Genomic DNA, 18,504 nt, shown 5'->3' with positions numbered 1-18,504 from the left:
AGATTGGATTTCAGATCTTAGACAATCTAGAATAAGAGTTGCTTGTTACAACAATTCAAACTGTGGGGAACATCTGATTGTATATCTGTTTTAATAGAACCAAACTGTCAATCAGCTTCTAATTTAAAGATCTCCTTTGTTGTTTTACAGCTCTTTAAAACTAAACTTAAAAAAATATAAGACAGTAGGACAAAAACTAAAAATGAAAATGCATCAAGACAAACAGAATCTCATTCCGCCATCCAGAGTTTGAAGGTTCGGTCATAAGAGCAGGTGGCAATGAGCTGTCCATCAGGTGAAAGGTCAAGCCCCATGACCTTCCCTTCATGACCCGCCAGAGTCTTCAGAGGTGACCAGCCAGGATGGGTCCACACTTTGGCTGTGTTGTCATATGCACCAGTCAGCAAAAAATGCCCATCGTTAGCTAAAAGGAAGAGACTCTGTTAATATTGACACTGCAAAAATGTAACACAAATTTGCAAGTTCAGTTGCGGTGAATGACTCATTCACTTTGACAGTCAGTAGACCTATGGATCTACGAAAATCCTATAAAATATTTGTTCACCCTAAACCCATGTGACTTTTTCTTTTGTGGAACACACATATTTTGCTGAATGTCCACAGTGCTTTTTTATTTTGGGAACTTACTGAGGTTGCTGAGAACAGGGGTGAGTAAAGGATTAGTATTTCTATGTTTGAATGAATAATCTCTCAATGACTGATAATAAATGTCCGCTTGACTTGACTCTTGACTACTTACGTTGGAACTTGACTGAAGACACAAGGTTCTCATGGGCAGGAATTGTGTACATACACCTTCTATGACGAAGGTCCCACACTTTACAGGTGTTATCTCCACTTCCTGTTGCCACGTGAAAGCTGCACAAGGAAGATTTAGGGGTTAATTATCAAATAAAGCTCAAATACCAGTAAACAGCCTTACTAAATATTTTCAATATTCATATGCCCTTTCTTTTACTTACCCGTTTGGTGAGAAATTGATGCTATAAATCTCGTTGTGGTGGCCTTCCAGGAACATGATACAACGACCAGTCCGCAGGTCCCAGACACGAGCAAATGCATCCAAACCACTGTATGAATAACATTAACACAACAACTGAAAGCTTAATAAGCCAAATATAAATCATTTCAAACAACTAATCAAAAATATAATATAATTCAAATAAAATTATATAAAAATATAATTCAACCAATCAACAGCAGATTGAATGAACAATCACAAAATAAAGTGGAAGACTAAGTGGTTCTCTGGTAATGCGAATATTGCAGGACCAATGCTGCAATCAGAGGAATCCGGGTTAAGATTAGGAACCATGTATGATGGATTAAAGATAATTTTTTATTTGGCTGGTCTTACACTAAACATACTTGGGACTCCTAAGAGCATCAAAGTAACTGTATAGACTTGAGTGTTGTGCTTGTTCCTTTACAAAAAAAGTGGAGTGCCTCTGGGTTCAGTGCGAGGCCCTTACCCAGTTCCTGCCAGAGAGCCATCTGGGTGGAAGTGCAGGTCATGGACACCTTTACTATGACCCTCCTGATGCAGAATTTCTTCTTGGGCTTCAAGATCCCAAAGTCGCCATGAGTTATCATAGCTAAAGAGCAAAAAAAGAAAAGAAAAGACAACTCCGTTAAATATATGACAGAAAAGTTTTATCCCAACACCAATCTTTATACCATTGTTTTGCATTTACTTCTAAAAAAAATGTATAAAACAGAAAAAACATTCATACCAAGTTGTTCCTAGGAACCGCCCAGAGGGATGCCAGGCCACCCGAGCCACCCTCATTGAGTGCCCCTCAATGTCTGCTACAGGCTCATCACTACAGATAAGAACAGGGAAATGTTACAATGTTTTACTTCAGAAATTGAGACCGAAATTTTAATGAATACTAATAATATACACCTGTCTAAACTCCACAGCTTAACAGATCCATCCACAGCACAGGAGGCCATATTGACATCTGACTCCTCAAGTGTGAGTGTGGCTTGAGGGTGAAAGCTAATCGCTCCCACGTTGGTATTGTGACCTGAGAAAGAAGAGTTCACCTTCAGTGGTAAAAGTTGTATTGTAAACAGGAATGAAAAAAAAAAAACAAAAAAACTTCAAGAATAAACATTACAGAACATATTTGTTATATTTACCTCTTAATGTGCGTATAAGTGTACAATCTGGGACTTTCCACAATTTACACAAGCCACTCCTACAACAAAGCAGTAATAGTAGTAGTTATTTATTTTAATTTCCATGTCAGCATCTAAGGCTATCTGCATGGCAAAAACTATGCTGGCTTAATACAAGAGTTACATAAACAAAATAAAAACCAAGCAAACAAAAAACATTCAGCAGTTAAAATTATACAAGATTTTTTTTAATTAACATATGATAAAAAAAAATTCTAAAATCTTTTTCTGATACAATCTTACTAAAGTCCCTGAGTGAGCGCTCCTACAACAAAGTAATATTTTACACATATTTTTACACCAAATATAACAAGCCTTTTAAAACATGCTTCTTAATCTATGCTCAAACATTTTTAAATATTATTTAGAAATTATTTTTTTGTTTCCAAACATCTTTTTGGTAAATAATTTATTAATCCAGAGACTTTTTTGTTCAAACAAGTCCTACAACAGACATTAAGGCCAACAACCAGCCTGCAAATAAAAAAAATAAAAATTAAAATTAAAAAAAACTTAAACTGGATCAGGAAAATCACTTCTATTTTACAGGCAAAATGGTCCCTCCAAATATTTATTTTATTAGTTAATGTAAGTTTCCTGATAAGCATATTACTTTTGAAAGCATCCTCACTTTGCAGGAAGTGCCTAGGTAAAGGTAGATTGTTCTAAGCATCTTGGAGAAGTAGCCACAGTTCTTCTATGTATTTCTGAGTTGCTTCTGTCTCGTCATGTAATTTAATTAAGGCTGTCTCAATTATAAAGTGCTCACGTGTGTGCGGGCCATACCTTCTGTTGTAGGAATCATTGTTCATACAGAAATCTCACTGGATTGTTACAATATTTGTGAAAGCTATGTTTGGAAATCTAAAATTGATGATTCCCACTGGCATACAAAGCATATATAAATAACCTTCTTAAGACGTATATAAAATTAATGAATAAATAACACAATTAAATATAAAAAAAAACATACCACGATGCAGTCACAAGCAACTCAGAGTTGGGGCTAAACTGGCAGTGAGATATTGGACGGTCATCACCAATTTGGCTGCAGAAGTTATTCACATTCTAAATAAAACACAATAATAATTACTTACAGCATTAAAAGTGAAAGAAAATTACAACACATCATAAGCCTGTGTCTTTTTCCACTTTCTTGGCATACCCGTAGGGTCTTGTGAAGCTCTTGCTGTTTAACTGTTCTCGTAGACTCTGGAATCTCTTTTTGTGCCCTTGCAGCATCTAACCTTTCCACTGCTCTGGAGAACCAAACAAAAACACAAAACTAGCTTTTAAAATATACAATACATACATTTTGCTGCATTTTATATTTAGATTGTTAGATACAGGAAAATAATATCTGTCCTCTGTTTACCTGGGTAGGGAATACTTGGCTAACCAAATACGCGCCTCTTTTAGAGATGAAGGTCCTTCATGGTACCATGTCTGCTGATACTGCACAGAAAACATGCAGACAATCACCTTCCATTAGTCATTCAAATCTATGACAGTCTACTGTAACTATAAGGATACAACAGGTGTTCTTACCTCATCTTGAGTCCGTTTTGCTTTTTCATCCTCTTTCTTTGATTTCTTCAAGGCATCGGGACCAACTACTGAAAGAATGTTCCTCAATCTGTGAGGGAAAAAGTCAGAAACCACTAAAACTGGATATATATTATTTAGTTTTATTCTGTCATTTGAGATATGGTGTTTATGTAATGTCAAACACAATGTGCAGAAGTACACCACCTTTCAATGGTTTGGTATTTGTTTTAGAAATTAATACTTATTATTGAGCAAGGATTAATTAAATTGATCAAAACTGAGTCATATCTATATATATTTATAATGCTGCAAAAAATGTTTCAAGGTTTATACAAAAAATATTCTTGTCCAGAATATGCTGCAAAGCTTACCAATAGTCACAAAAATCTGCCCACCCACCTCTCTCGTCTCTCTGCAGGCCCCTCCCCAAACAGCGTGATTGGCTCGCCAAGAGCTCGGAGGCAGGCCTTGACCTCTACATCATCAGTAGAGACCGTGATTTGTCTCGCTCGCTTTCTACGCTCAAACTCTGCCAGCACTTCAGCCTGTCGCTCACTCACACGCTCCTCCATCTCCATCGACTCACCTGAGGAGAGGAGGGAAATAAGAAACAAATAATATTGCTAAAGAGCAAACAAACATAATTTCCTGTCACAAACAGTCACAGATTAACCCTGTAAAAGCTGACATAAAAAAAAAGAAAAAAAAAGAAAAATTATTTGCATGAGTTTTATGTTTTGTATCCTGTTTGATACATCAGGTTTTTATGGCCTGTATAATATGATACAATGAAAACATGGAGCTAAAGTTTTAGGAAGAAAAAACGTTTTATTTATAGGCCCAAACTGAGCAAAAATATGCAATTTGGTACAAAAGGTAACTCCCACTTATGTCTTAGTAAGATGATATTTAAGTTTTATGGGCTTAGTTTTATGATTAGCTTTTATATAATTTAATGCAATACAATAAATGAGAAACAAATAAATAAATGTTCCTCAAAAGCCCAATGTATCATATCTGACTCAGAGTAAGACGTGTTAAAGTATAAATTAAGTATATTAGTATGACAAACATGCAAAAAAATAAGAAATCAGGAAGGGGGCCAACACTTTTTCACACCACTGTATATGTATGTGTGTATGGTTGTACATACACATGTAGTTGTTTCTTTGGTGTTTGGCTTAGTGTTATGTTAGAATCATTATTATACTCTTATACCTTTTGTTCTTTAATATTTTGAATTGTTTTTTTGCTTTATTTTTTTGTTTTGAATTTAAATGTTAAGTTTTGAAATTTTGTTGTATGCATTTGTCATTTTTATTTAATTTCTTTACTTTTAAAATGTGTATAGGTAGTATTTATAAAGTTTTAGCTTTTAGTTCTGGTTAACTATCTCTTTTTAGTTGTTTTAATACTACAATTGATTGCTTCTGTTGCCCTCATTTGTAAGTCGCTTTGGATAAAAGCGTCTAATAAATGACTAAATAAATAAAAATGATTGTATATGATTCTTACATTTTAATATGATTTTTCTAAAAACTAATACATTTCTTCAGTCCAGCAAGTGTTCATTTTGAAGTATCACTAACATTATAAAAGTTACTTTTGTTTAATTTATAAAAAAGGGGAACATTAAAAAAAAAAAATCACACTAAAAAGCCTTTTACTTGCTTGAAAGTATAAACTATTAAGCAGACAACAGAAGGCATATAGCAGATTGATTCTGTGTAACAGTATTTTCAGCACAGTTTTGATCATTTTGTTAATTTAGAGGCTTTAGAAATTCCAATGAAATATGCTACAGTAGGCTTAGGGTTAAAACACTTCGAAAACATTTCAAGAATTTAGTGGTTTGTAGTTTGGGCTCAGATAATAACATTTGCTATCTTGAAATATCAAACTTACCACTGGAGATATTAATATGTCCAGCCTCAATGCCAGCTTTAACAGCATCTTTGGCAGCGGTAGATATTCCTTCACGGCTGAGACGCTGCTTCTCCTTTTCTTCAAGGCTTCCATAGAAGATCCTGGCCTTTTTCACAACTGGAGCTTCGTCTTCATCCGACATCTTTTCAACTATCTGTCCAACAACCACAGAGTATCTGATATGAAAAACAGGCATAATTTTAAACCACAGTATCTTATTTACAAATAATGTATGGATAGTTCTACATCGTACTTTATTAGCCAACCTACCTTTTACTTTGGTTGATGATATATAAAATATTATCAAATAACGCTATTAAAAACGTGATTGCTGGAAGACACAAACGACAGGACATACTGGTCCCCATTCAGTGTCAGACGGGTGAATAACTTGTGCTCCTTAACTAACACAAGTACTGTGGTAGTACTGTAATATTCTATCAATTACATTGAAGCACCATTCTTTATGAATACACCAATCATTCAGTATTATATTACTACCACATGATATATTACTGTATCGTTACTTTTTGCAGGGTGTTCAGAAACTAATTTTACCTGAACCAATAGAAGCTAATGAAAGATAAACACAACCAGCTCAACAAACTCTTCACTTACCCTTTATACTTTCACAAACGCACAAATAGCTTCCTTTAAAAACAAAGTTTGTTTATATGAAATCTAATGTATAATATCTACAAACCATAGACTGTAAAAAAAAAACAGCTTCAAACACGACCACACGACGCGGTCTACCCGTCGCACAGTATGTCGTCATATCCGCCTGTTCTTCTTCTTCTTCTTTTTGCTCAATGGCCGTTCACTCCTTAGGAGTATTACCGCCACCTACTGTATATCTTGCGCAGCTATCCGCCTGTTTTACTCTCCAGCGGTTGAAATAATGTCAGACCGCAGTGGAAATACTAACTGTCTTGGTCTACTCCAATCGGTGCTTTAATATTATCAATTTAATCTTTTTCTTATTACGCTGACGTGTGTTCTGTGGAGCAGCGGTTCTAAACCTCACTGGGTCCCCCATTGTCCACAACAATATTTGAAGTTTGGCCCCATGATTTTTCCCCCCAGTTGTTCATAATTTACTAATGGTGGATTTTTACGACTTTAATAACACACATGACTTTTTCAGGTCTAGAATTCACCGTTTTAGAATTAGGATACAGTAAATATCCAGGCTCATACAAGATATTAATATATATAATATGAATTAAAATAAAAAAAAGTCTTGATTTTTCGATGTTTTGGCTTATTTTAATGCGTGTTTTGGTTTATCATTTTAAGTCACATTGAGACCACCTGGTTATACCATATTATTTATACCATTATTAATTTATTCATTTCTCAGGGTGGGTTTATTTATTAAATTCATTAAAGATTTTTTTTTATTTTTTTTTTTATAATTCGACCAAAACGAATTATTAAATGAACTGTACTACTTTTACTGTGGGCCTTTCATCTAAATATAAATAGAAAAATTATTAAATTATAAAACACAAAACACTTCAAAGAAGTCAGCATTTTATTTCAGTGTATTCTATCATCGCGCTGCTGAATTACTTCTTCCTCCTCGGTTTTATGGCGGGTAGCACCCATGTTAAGGTGCATTATCGCCACCTACTGTATTGGAGTGTGAACCAGAGTTTACCCTTTCATAAGAGGACAAAAAAAAATTACTAAATAAAATAAAAAAATGTTTACTTCTTTACCTCAAGAAGATTTTTCCCACTAAATTCTCTTAATCAGCTCTGTTCTCTTAAGATACAAAAATAAACTTTCTAGTCCATAAGTAAATATATTTTTAAGCTTTAGGTTATCCACTCCCATCTTTCTAAGTTCATTCTTCATTGTTTCTCGTTCATTAGTATACTTTTGACAAACACAAATAACATGTTCTACTGATTCCTCCATTCCACAGTGCTCACATAATCCTGTTGGATGTTTATTTATTATTTTTAAGGTTTTATTCAGCATAGTATGCCCAACCCTTAATCTTGTTAGAATATTTTCCTCTTTGGTGCTTCTTTTAGTTATTCTCACGACTCCTACTTCTCGCTGTATTTCATAAAGTTGACGTCCTGTATTTCCTGTATCCCATTTATGTTGCCACTCCTTAGTGGTATATGCTTTAATTACTGCTTTTGCTTCATATTTACTAAGTGAGATATTCTGCTGAATTACTGATTTCTGTCCTCTCTTTTATTTTCTATGCGCTTTAACTACATTTCCCATGATTCCCTTCCGAACTAACTTCCTATGGAGATAAAGCGTGTGACTGCGGTAAGTGGCGTGATGTCAAACAGTTATATATTTCAGTTTGATATTAATCTGTCATGTTGAATAAAATAAACGACAGTATTCATAGATCATTACCCTGCTATTTGTGACTGTTTAAGACTCGAGAGTTCAAAGCTAGTGAGCTAATTAGCATGTAGCTGCTAAACAATAACGTTATATTGCTGCAGCAGGACTTGATAAAACCGTCTTTAAATTGACGGTATATGCATTACTTAACGATGATAAACTTTAAATATTGATATATGTGTTATGTATACAGATGTCGGTATTGCAGTCATCAGCGCGACTGCTCTGATAGTAATTTCCTCGAGACAAATGTGAACAAGGGTTCAGCATAATTAACGTGGGTTTATCCCACAGATGTATAATAAAACTGTATACATAGCTAAGTGGTTTAGCCACAATAAGTGACTCTCTTATCAGCTGTGTAACGGGCTTCCAGGCAGCGAGAGGCCGGGGATGTGAAGATGCTGCGCAGGAAACCCACGCGCCTGGAGCTGAAGCTGGATGACACGGAGGAGTTTGAAAGTGTCAAGAAAGAGCTGGAGGTACAGTCCAGATGATCCTCCAGTAAATTCACTTCTTCACAGGACTGGATGTTTAGGAGATGCTTTCTATACAAATTAGTTTCCAGAAAAGAACATTGAAACAAGTGATAATAACCCTTTAACTTTTTCACCCCTAAAAGGAGCTAATGAAAAAATTATTTAACTTAAAATTCTTATTAGTAGACATCTAATAAATAGCCTCAAGCTCCTGGTTTTATATAAAACTCTACCGTACGGTTGTGCTGTTAGTCAGTCCATGGTAAATCTTGATTTAAATTCAGAGAACTAGCCTATTTCATGAGTTATTTTCCAATAATAAACATTCCTTTAACTTTATTAGTATCTTGGATACATTTCATAACCTTCAGGGTCCACAAAGATAAAAAATATATATATTTAAGCATCTGTATAATATATATAGCCGTATGGCAATATATATGCTATATGATGTCCTTTACAGACATGTCAGCCGTACGGTCACGCATGATTTTGGATAATTATGGTAAATAAACATTTTTGCATTTCTCTTTTATTTAGCTATATTTGTTCTTTACCCTCTACTTCCTTGATTTCTTGTTTGACCCTATTTTCTGATGACTGATCAGCACTGTTCCAATCCACGGATAAGGATTATTTGTAGAGAAACTGTGATTTGAAATGATTTCTTTCAGTCTTTTTAAGTGGAACTTCCTCAAACCAGAAGTGCCTCTCATGATTTAAAATGCAGTAGGTTAGTTAGGAAAAAGATGGATTCTGCATAGGACATAGTATTTAAATTGTGTTTGTTGTAATCACATGACCAGCCAAAAACTACTAATTTCAGCAGTATGCAATGCAACGTGTAGAAAGACAGTATAAGTCATTATAATCCGTAATTATGTCCCCACTGGATGCAACAAATGCCTCGTTTATAATGGGTTTTAATGTTTTTGTCTCGTCGCTCCGGCCGGACAGGGCATCATCACAGTATGGTAGGGGCGTAACATTTCCGTCACACACTTGAGGTATTCGGCCAATCACAACGCACTGGATAACTGGCCAATCACAGCACACCTCTCTTTTCAGACCGATGAGCTTTGTAAAAATCGATGCGTTTCAGAAAGGCGGGGCATAGAGGAGAAACAATAATGTACAGTATGTGGAAAATAATGTGTTTTTTGAACCTTAAACCGCATAAACACATTTCATTACACCAAATGCACAAAATAATGTTCTTTTTAGCAGCATCATATGACCCCTTTAACCCATCCAAATACACACGTGAACACACAGCCGCAGTAGTGGGCAGCCATTTTTTCTGCGGTGCCCCGGGGAGCAATTGGTGATTTGGTGCCTTGCTCAAGGTTATTGAAGGTGGAAGAGAGCGCTGTACATTCACTCCCTCACCTACAATTCCTTCTGGTACTGAGACTCATGGGTAGCAAAATACCTGTCAAATTATACAATGGCATCCAGTTTCCATCTTGAGTACATTGAGGTTCTGCCAGCATGGTCAAGCAGGCCAAACACCTAAACCAGTTAGAAGTAGCTAACAGTAATGATACAGTGTAAAAAATGCCACATGTGAAACTCTGAAATAGCATCGGGTTTGAGCAGAAAAAGACAATTTGTCTATAGCATATTTAAGCAAATTTGTGTGCTAAGATCTACAACATACACTTAAAGATAGTTTTGTGTAAGTAAAGATTGATCTTGTTTTAATCTCCACGTTTCTTACCCATGTCTGTCCAGAGTCGAAAGAAACAGAGGGATGAGGTGGATGTAGTTGGTGTCGCCACATCCAGCGAGATGAGCGGCGCATCAGGTGGCGGCACGGACGGGAAGACCAGGGAGCAGATGATCCACGAGCGAATCGGTTACAAACCCCACCCAAAGCCTAACACGTTACCGTCACTTTTTGGGAACCTTCAGTTTTGACCATTTGCAAGGTCTTGAGAATCTGCATCACACACATACATGTATTATGATTTGATAATGCCTGACCTGAAATAGACTGAAAGCATTCTGGGTTTGGTTAACTGTGTGTTTGTGATAACTGATTACAAAGGACTATTTTTCTACTTGAGTAAATACAGTCTTGTCCGTTGGATGTGGAAAATTGTATCTTTTCGCTTTACTGAAAATACAACAAGAACAAGACGAGGAGAAACATTTCATAGGTGAGCCGATCATCAAAACGGGTTGGTTTATAAATGAGGTGGTCAAGAAGAATATCTTTGAAATCATACAATATTTATTCATCATTTTCTTTATGATTACAGTACATTACTCTACAGACTTGACTGAACTGTAAACAGACTTAAGAAATCTTAACACTGCCACAGCACTAGAAATGAGGTTCAGTCTACAGTTGTAGTTTTTCCCCACTCAAGACAATGCGAAACTTTGTTTTTGAAACAAAATCTGCGTTTTGAGTAACCCCTGTGATGGAGAACAGAACCTCGGATCTACAATTCTACAAAAACACGATGTGAATATTTTCTTTTAGAATAGTTTTTCTGCTTTAAAAAAAAAAAAAGAAAATTACAGGAAAAAAATTATAAAGGAACAAAAAAAAAAACTTTTAAACAGGCTTTCTTCTAAAACCCACATGCTTACTGGTTCAAAATATATGTGGTTTTGCGATTTTCTCAGTAAGAAAGCTTTGTGTTTACGAGCAATTGAGACACTCTTTGGGCACTTTTATTGGGTCCTGTATGTAAAAGGCACACTCCTTTCAATTAAGGAGAATAACTATCATCAATTTCCACATAAAATTCACATTCCGAGACCCAGTAACTATCAGAGTGATGACCTTAATGTTTTTAACAGCTCATGATTTGCTCGACATCACAAATGTGCCACAATTTGTCATTTAAAAATGTCATAACGTAAAAGGATCCACATAAAGATTGCCAGAAAACATTGATAACAAGTACAATTGAGTGTTACAAATATAAATTATAAAACGAAATCAGTGACACTGGCATCAGATATAATTTACTTTCCACTAATCTCCCCGTATTTACTTAAAAGCACTCCAAAGGGAGCAAAGTTCGACTTCAAACTCAAGAGTCTCAAAACCTCTCTTTCTTGTGCAAACATTCAGTCCAGTGTTTATGTCTAAACAATGGTCAATGATTATTAACGGTGGTTTCAGCGATTTGAAACACTTGGCCATAACCTCAAAAGAAAAAAAATCACCCTCCCACCACTAGTGCTTGTATATTGGGTCCACCAGATCCATTTTGGCTTTTAGAGTCAACGCTCGCCCTCTTGGGTGTATGTGTGTGTGTTCCCTCATTTAAGGCAAAGGGTTTAGTAAGGCTCTTTCGCACCCAGAGGCACCTTCATAAACATAAGAATCCGTGAGATGTTACAAATAATGTCAGTTGTGACCATCAGTACTATGGAGGTAGACTGCTAGGCTGTGCACACTTATGCTATTATTAGGATGGTGATGATAGACGGTTGTTGGGATATGAAATATGGGGCTAATTTGTAAAAAACGAATCAAATTCGAGCTTTAAAATGAATAGAGCCACTTGGCTGATATTTACCAAGATTAAAGAAATCATAGAGTGCTCTACACATATAGAGTTGCGGTGCATGTTGGGATTGTGAAGTGGGTGTTTTTTTTGAGGTTATACACAAGAGAGGTTAATGACAGTGTTCTGTAATATCTACCACTACTGCCTTCTTCCAGCTGAACAGGAAGTAGCCGAGGCCGGCGCCCGCCGCCACAGCGATGCACAGGTAGCCGTTGTATGTCATGAACACCAGCATGAGGAAGTAACTGACCACCACTTGGATGATGTGAAGAAGCGTCTGGAATAAGTGCGCGAGACTCAGCATTCGCTGGCTGGAGGAGAGAACAGAAGCAGGGGTTTAGCTTAGTACAGGATTATAAATGGCAGGTCATCAGTGTGAAGACACAACCTGGGGAATGCATGTTTACCTCTCGGGGGTCACTCGTGTGGCAGTGACTGCATACAGGAGATGATCAGATCAGTGTAAACAGGCTTAATGTTGATTTATGTTTGCCTGTTTTCACGGAGCTCATTTAAAAAGCGGTGATGAAAGAAAATGTTTTCAATCAGAGCTAGAGGTTTGCAAACCCCGGGGTTTTCAAACAGAGAGGAGCAATGTGGTGCTTCAAAAAGAAAAAAACTGATTGACAAATTGATACATCTAATAATAGAGATAATATCTGAATCATTTCATTTGACTTTAGTACTAATATATACACAATATAAAGGCCAATTATTACATTTTGCAAACAACATTTCTTTATATTATCCTTAATCATGACATAAGTCCAAATTATGACATAATTATGAGATAAAGAGTTAAGTCAGAATTTATGAGATAAAAGTCCATAATGACATTAAAAGTAATTTTTTTAAAGTTTATATTATAATTATGACTTGTCCCATAATTTCGACTTTAATGTTGACTTTTTTCATCTCATGAATTTTAATTTTATAACTTAATAGGTAAATTTTGACTTTTTATTTTATAATTATGACTTGGTATGTCATAGGGCTGGACAATAATTCAATATCAATTTGTGCCATTTTTTTCCTAAAATATTATATAGTTTTATAGGAGTAGGTTTCATAGAGTTGGCAAATTAATTTTTCATAAGTTTGTAGGTACAGACATCTGTTGTGGCTGTTCTTGGCCGTTTTTATAAGGGCTTTTTTAATAGTGTTCATATTGATATCGGAATTATACCGTATCGACCGAAATTAAGAAATATATCGTGATATAAATTTTGGCCATATCGTCCAGCCCTAGTATGTCATAACTCTGACTTTTTTTAATCTGATAATTTTGATTTCTTTTATCTTTAACTTATGCCATAATTGTGTCTTATCAAAGCATGATTTTTTTTCTTATGTGGCAGAAATGGGCTTCCATAAATATGACTCCAGTTCTCGTTTTAAATTTGGACAGTAACGGTTGGGTGGGGCTAATTGTCACATTTATGGACCAATTTCAGTCTTTATAACTTTAAGGTCAACATGCAATTGCTTTCACAACCCATTTGACTTTTATTTTGTCACGTAGTTCACGTGAAACATGTGGAGTGCAAAGTGGCCCTTCCATATCATAAGTTATAACAGAGAACTGAATAGCACACACGGCCTGATAAGTGCTGAAAGGAAAAGTTCCTTTAAGCTGATGAAAGATTACAAAAACATTCTCGTGTACTGATGAATCATTCACAAGAAGACCACGAAGGTTCACCAAGAAAACGGGGTAATTTTGATTGTTTTGCATTGCATCCTGAAAACACGAGTACTCCATTCACTGACCCGACTGTTTTATGTGTCTCCATGAGCACGGTGCCATCAGCTCCTGGGACAGGCATGGAGTTGTAACGCACGTTCACCTGATTCCTTCTCAATAGGAACTCACGGCCAATCTTCAGACCTTCGTAGAACACAGCCAGCAAGAACACACCAATGCACGCACCTACCATTTCTAGAGATGAGGATGAAGAGAGGTTAAAACCCAGGAAACCTCACATTGTCACCTGCTTTATCTTATTACCCCAGTGTAACCGGGACTTCCTGGTAGCAAAAAAATTCTGCTTTGTTTTCATAATTCAGATGCATCAGCTTATCAAAACTAGAACAATCTAGTAAAACCTGTGCAACCAGTACACTTGCCCTTAAATGGATCTTATGACATTATTCACAAGAACGCCACTGTTTTACGTGTAATAAAAGAACAACCAGTGACATGTTTTGTTCAATATCGAATTTCAGGTCCTCTGTAACGTTAGGTTCACACTGAAAGTGATTCACTGGAGGAAGGCAATGTTGCTTTACACTCGCATTGGCAGTCAGTGCATCAAGTCAATGCTCATTTGCATGAAAGGTTGCCTTGAAATGAATTTAATATGACTGGATAATGTTATTGTTTCGTCACCGCAAATTGCTGCCAGTGTGAATGACTTTGAAGTGGATAATTCACTCAAAAAAAAAAAATATAATAATAATGTCATCGTGTCGTTCTAAACCTGTATGACATTTGAAAAACACAAAAAAAAATAGATAATTTGAATGTTGGGAACTGAATATTGGAGGTCACTGACTTGCAATGTATGGATGCAAAAATATCTTTCATATGTTATTTTTGATATATTAAAAAATAAATCTCAAAATATCTTTTATGTTCCACAGAAGAAAGTAATTCATACAGGTTTGGAAGGACATGAGGGTGAGTAAAGAAGAGAGAGTGTTCATTTTTTGGTTAACTATTCCTTTAAAAGCTGCTCCTATTAGTAGGGCCCTATGATTCCGGTGTTGCAGAAAATGAGGACAGAATCGCAGAATCCAGTCATAAACAAGAAATTTACAGTATAAGGTATAATGTCAATGACAAAATTTGGATAAATAAATAAAAAATAAAAAAACAGCGGTACACTAAATCAAATCCTGATATGGACTAGTGTCTGTAAAGACATTTATTATTACATTTACATATGATAGAAATATATCACTTTTTGTACAATACAATGTACTTCACAAAGTAATAACAATAATAATAGTACCGTTTATTAAATAGGAATATCACCATTTTTTTTATTTTAACTTTAAATGGTAAACCTCTCTTGTGCAGCACTTTGTTTGCCAAAAAAAAAAAAAAAAAGGTTTGTTTTTCATTTGATTTTAAAAACGTAAATTTGTTAAAGTATTATGCATTCACTTGATTACCACTGTCTGTTGATAATACATTTTTAATAAATCATAAAACAAAGAATCCAGAAAAATTCAAACAGAAAACACAGAATCTGGCGGGGGGATGGAATCAGAGAAGAAAATCAATCAGATTTCATAGACTAGTGTCTGTAAAGACATTTATTATTACATTTACATACGATAGAAATATAACACTTTTTGTACAATACAATGTACTTCACAATGTTAGTTTAAAAACAGCCCTTGCAAAATTTCACCAAATTAGAAAAACACCATCTTACCTCCTGGTGTGTTGATGACCAGCCCAGCGAATAGCAGCTCCACATTTTTGTAGCCAAAGTAGAAGGTCATTTGCTGAAAGAATAAATGAATCAATGTGTTCAACCTATGTTTTCCCATAATGAATAACACAATTCTGAATTACTGAAATAAATGAACTTTTCCACGACATTCTAATTTATTGACATGCACCTGTATGTTAATGAAGCAGTAGTCTTGCTTCTACTGAACAACAACTTTAAATGAACAGATAACATGATCACGTCTTTGTTTAATGCGAAGATGGATTTTTATCAAGTGAACTGTCTAAATACTGACACACAGGCTTAATGAACTCCTGGTGGTCTCACCATCATCATCATCATGTGATCCCCGTTGCCTGTGTCGGTGGACGTCATATGGTCCCCATGATGGTCCGAGACAGCTGACTGCATGGTTGGGTTCATATGGTGACTGTGTGGATTTGACATCTTTATCTTACTTCACAGAGGTGCTGGGGAGAGATCAGAGTACAAACATTCAAGTTATGCATTTGACAGTTCTCTAGAATAATAAAGGAACAGTTCTTCAGTATAGTGAATACTATTCTGCTAAATGAAAGGAGCAGAACATACTATAGCTGAACGTTTCAAGTGTTTCTGGATCTTGAAAGTAGCTTTTTAGCTATGGGAGTTTGATACTATGCAGGTGCCATACAAGGATAATCTGTAAGATCCTGATCTGCAGGTTAAAAGCAGCAGCCAGAAATAGCCTACAGCAGCCCCAAAGAGTATTTGAAGACTTGTAAATATCGGAATATCATTGCATTATAAGTTGTATCTGCTAACAAAGTGAAAACAAATGCCTTTTTCTCAGAAATAACTACAATCTTCTGAGCAATGACTTTTAATCAACTGGTGTAGCAGTGAATTTTAGTGGATATATTAAAGGGTTAATTTACCCCCCTCCCCCAAAAAAAGTAAAATCTGTCACCATTTACTCATTCTCATGTTTTTCAAACCTGAAATTCATCTTCGAAACCCAAAGATATTTTTAATGAAACCTGAGAGCTTTCCCTAACTCCACTGAAAGTCCATTCCACCAAAACGTTGACATTTCAAAAAGTTCATAACGACATCTTAACATTATGAATTAAAAGTGGTTTAATCCAAGTCCATGTCTGAAGAGTCATGGTCATTTTACACAAGGGACGGAAGTCTTTATGTTTAGGTTTCATAAATCTCTCAAGTTTCAATACAAAAAAAAAAAAATCATTTGTATTTTCGAAGATGAACAAACGTTTAATAGGTTTGGAATGACATAATAGTGAGTAAATGGGTGAACTAACCCTTTAAAAGTCAGTTCTCTAGCAGAGTAACCACCGGTGTAGTTCATCACATTAACTATCAATCATGAGAGTGTCATAATATGTTGTTTTCTGGAAAGTATGCATTCACATTAATTGTTTTTTTTTTTTTTGTAATATAAAGCATTTTAATAACAATATTTTACTTGTGCTTATATTTGAGTAGAATAAAAATGTCACTTGATTTGATATTTTGTATTTATTTAAGTAACCAGATACTTCTCAAGGTCTCCGAGTATTAAATGAAGCCACTGGTTATTTTCAGTTCAAATTCTAACAAAGGAAAAACAGACACAAGAGACCTTCACTAATCAAATGCTCCGACAACCCCAGGCTATTCACCTCGACAACATCGTCCAGATAATCAAATAGTTCCCTCTATAAAACAATTACTTTCCCCATCAAGCAGCAAACATGCTTTTCTAAAGGTCTGGGACAGCCTCGGGGATAAAACACACATCAGAGATGACTGTATGTGACACACACCAGACTAATGAATGTGATTATCTTTACTATCTGTACTAACCAGTAACCAGTAGTCAGCATTTTGTGGTTTGACTAAACAGCAGACACTTGCTTACTGTTTTACAAAATGAAACTTTTCCTCATAATTAGCTCAGATTCAGGTCAACTGAGGAACAGTGAAAGCTGAAATCAAGTCAGAAAGTACACTCAGAAAATAAATGTCTGCTTGTATCCTGTCTTCATACACAGTCCAGACAATGTGCACTGTTGTCGAGAAGTAAATCGCATCATGTGACTGCTCACTTATAACTTACAAGTCTGCACACACTAGTTAAAAGTTATACGTTTTTATGTACAAAACAATATCATCTTCAGATTCCTAGTTAAATGGTCACAAAAAGTTTTTTGGACATGTATCTCGGTATTCTTTAAATTACCATGTAAATACTATATTATATTATCCAGTAATTATTTAGTACCAAGGCATTAACACTTGAGATACCATGGCTGGCTTGTAAACATGACTAAATGTTTGTTAAATGTTGCATTCACTTGTTTCTGCCATTAAACAATCTGATAAAAACAAATCTGACTGTCGAACACAATACAAAAAAAAAATGTAATCCAATGAAGAATTTCCCCAGAAACAACTCACCCAAGCAAAATCTGTCACCTCTCTCAGTTGGCTTCCTTGGTTTCTTAAGGGAGTTTTTTTTTTCTGTTTGGCACTACAAAAATGTACAAGTATTTCCTGTCAGGCTTTTCTTCTCACAGTATCTTTTGGCAAACAGGTGCAGATAGCGAGTAATGTGCAGCACGGTAGCGATAGTGTTCAGGAACAGCGTTCGGAATATAGTGTGAGGCTCGTCGTACTGCACTGACTTCTCTTGTGACCTTTCATCTGCTTTTCATTTCCCTCTTCTGCCATTAATCCAATCACAAGGTTTTAGCCACACCCACAAAACCCTGAAAATACCTCCTCTCTTCACTCACTATATAGCTCCAGTCAAAAGTTTGGACAAACTGCTAATTCTGTATTGTTACTACTTCCCACCTTTTAGAACAATAGCCATGAAATTATCATTTTAATAACACAAATGGAAGTAAGGTAATTATGTAGTATGGAAGTACCTTTTCTGCCACTGAATGAAAAAAAAAAAAGATAATTGTGACTTTTTTCTTG

General features: G+C 35.5%; 3 protein-coding genes across 7 annotated transcripts; 1 reads left to right on the top strand and 2 right to left on the bottom strand.

Annotated features, from left to right (window-relative positions):
- Window positions 1-74: 74 nt before the first annotated feature.
- LOC107691731 (U4/U6 small nuclear ribonucleoprotein Prp4-like) lies at window positions 75-6,466 on the bottom strand. Of its 3 annotated transcripts, none has more exons than XM_016490523.1 (14): window positions 6,298-6,466; window positions 5,659-5,855; window positions 4,153-4,339; window positions 3,754-3,841; window positions 3,581-3,660; window positions 3,371-3,464; window positions 3,179-3,273; window positions 2,167-2,225; window positions 1,928-2,051; window positions 1,755-1,844; window positions 1,494-1,616; window positions 984-1,091; window positions 761-879; window positions 75-424 (listed from the first exon to the last, which is right to left on the bottom strand). In XM_016490523.1, exons 2-14 carry the CDS (start codon window positions 5,819-5,821, stop codon window positions 231-233), a joined length of 1,524 nt encoding a protein of 507 aa, XP_016346009.1. In that variant the 5' UTR covers window positions 5,822-5,855; window positions 6,298-6,466; the 3' UTR covers window positions 75-230. The 3 variants fall into 3 exon arrangements, with proteins under 3 accessions (XP_016346009.1, XP_016346010.1, XP_016346011.1); XM_016490524.1 differs by having other exon boundaries at window positions 5,659-5,833; XM_016490525.1 differs by having other exon boundaries at window positions 5,659-5,829.
- A 1,433-nt stretch (window positions 6,467-7,899) lies between these two features.
- cdc26 (cell division cycle 26 homolog) lies at window positions 7,900-11,058 on the top strand. 3 transcript variants are annotated; one of them, XM_016490529.1, is made up of 3 exons: window positions 7,900-7,974; window positions 8,435-8,540; window positions 10,272-11,058. In XM_016490529.1, exons 2-3 carry the CDS (start codon window positions 8,460-8,462, stop codon window positions 10,455-10,457), a joined length of 267 nt encoding a protein of 88 aa, XP_016346015.1. In that variant the 5' UTR covers window positions 7,900-7,974; window positions 8,435-8,459; the 3' UTR covers window positions 10,458-11,058. The 3 variants fall into 3 exon arrangements, with proteins under 3 accessions (XP_016346015.1, XP_016346014.1, XP_016346016.1); XM_016490528.1 differs by having other exon boundaries at window positions 7,916-7,974; window positions 8,439-8,540; XM_016490530.1 differs by having other exon boundaries at window positions 7,919-7,974; window positions 8,416-8,540.
- Window positions 11,059-11,077: 19 nt separating this feature from the next.
- LOC107691732 (high affinity copper uptake protein 1-like) lies at window positions 11,078-18,232 on the bottom strand. The gene is given in 6 exon segments (XM_016490526.1): window positions 11,078-12,233; window positions 12,236-12,381; window positions 13,841-14,009; window positions 15,514-15,586; window positions 15,862-16,004; window positions 17,977-18,232. Coding segments are annotated over 5 exon segments (636 nt in total). The 5' UTR covers window positions 15,982-16,004; window positions 17,977-18,232; the 3' UTR covers window positions 11,078-12,105.
- Between the last annotated feature and the right edge of the window lie 272 nt (window positions 18,233-18,504).

This window comes from Sinocyclocheilus anshuiensis, unplaced genomic scaffold (assembly GCF_001515605.1).
Source record: "Sinocyclocheilus anshuiensis isolate Anshui unplaced genomic scaffold, SAMN03320099.WGS_v1.1 scaffold246, whole genome shotgun sequence".
Classification (NCBI taxonomy): Eukaryota; Metazoa; Chordata; class Actinopteri; order Cypriniformes; family Cyprinidae; genus Sinocyclocheilus; species Sinocyclocheilus anshuiensis.
This window is presented reverse-complemented; position numbering and strand designations above follow the sequence as displayed.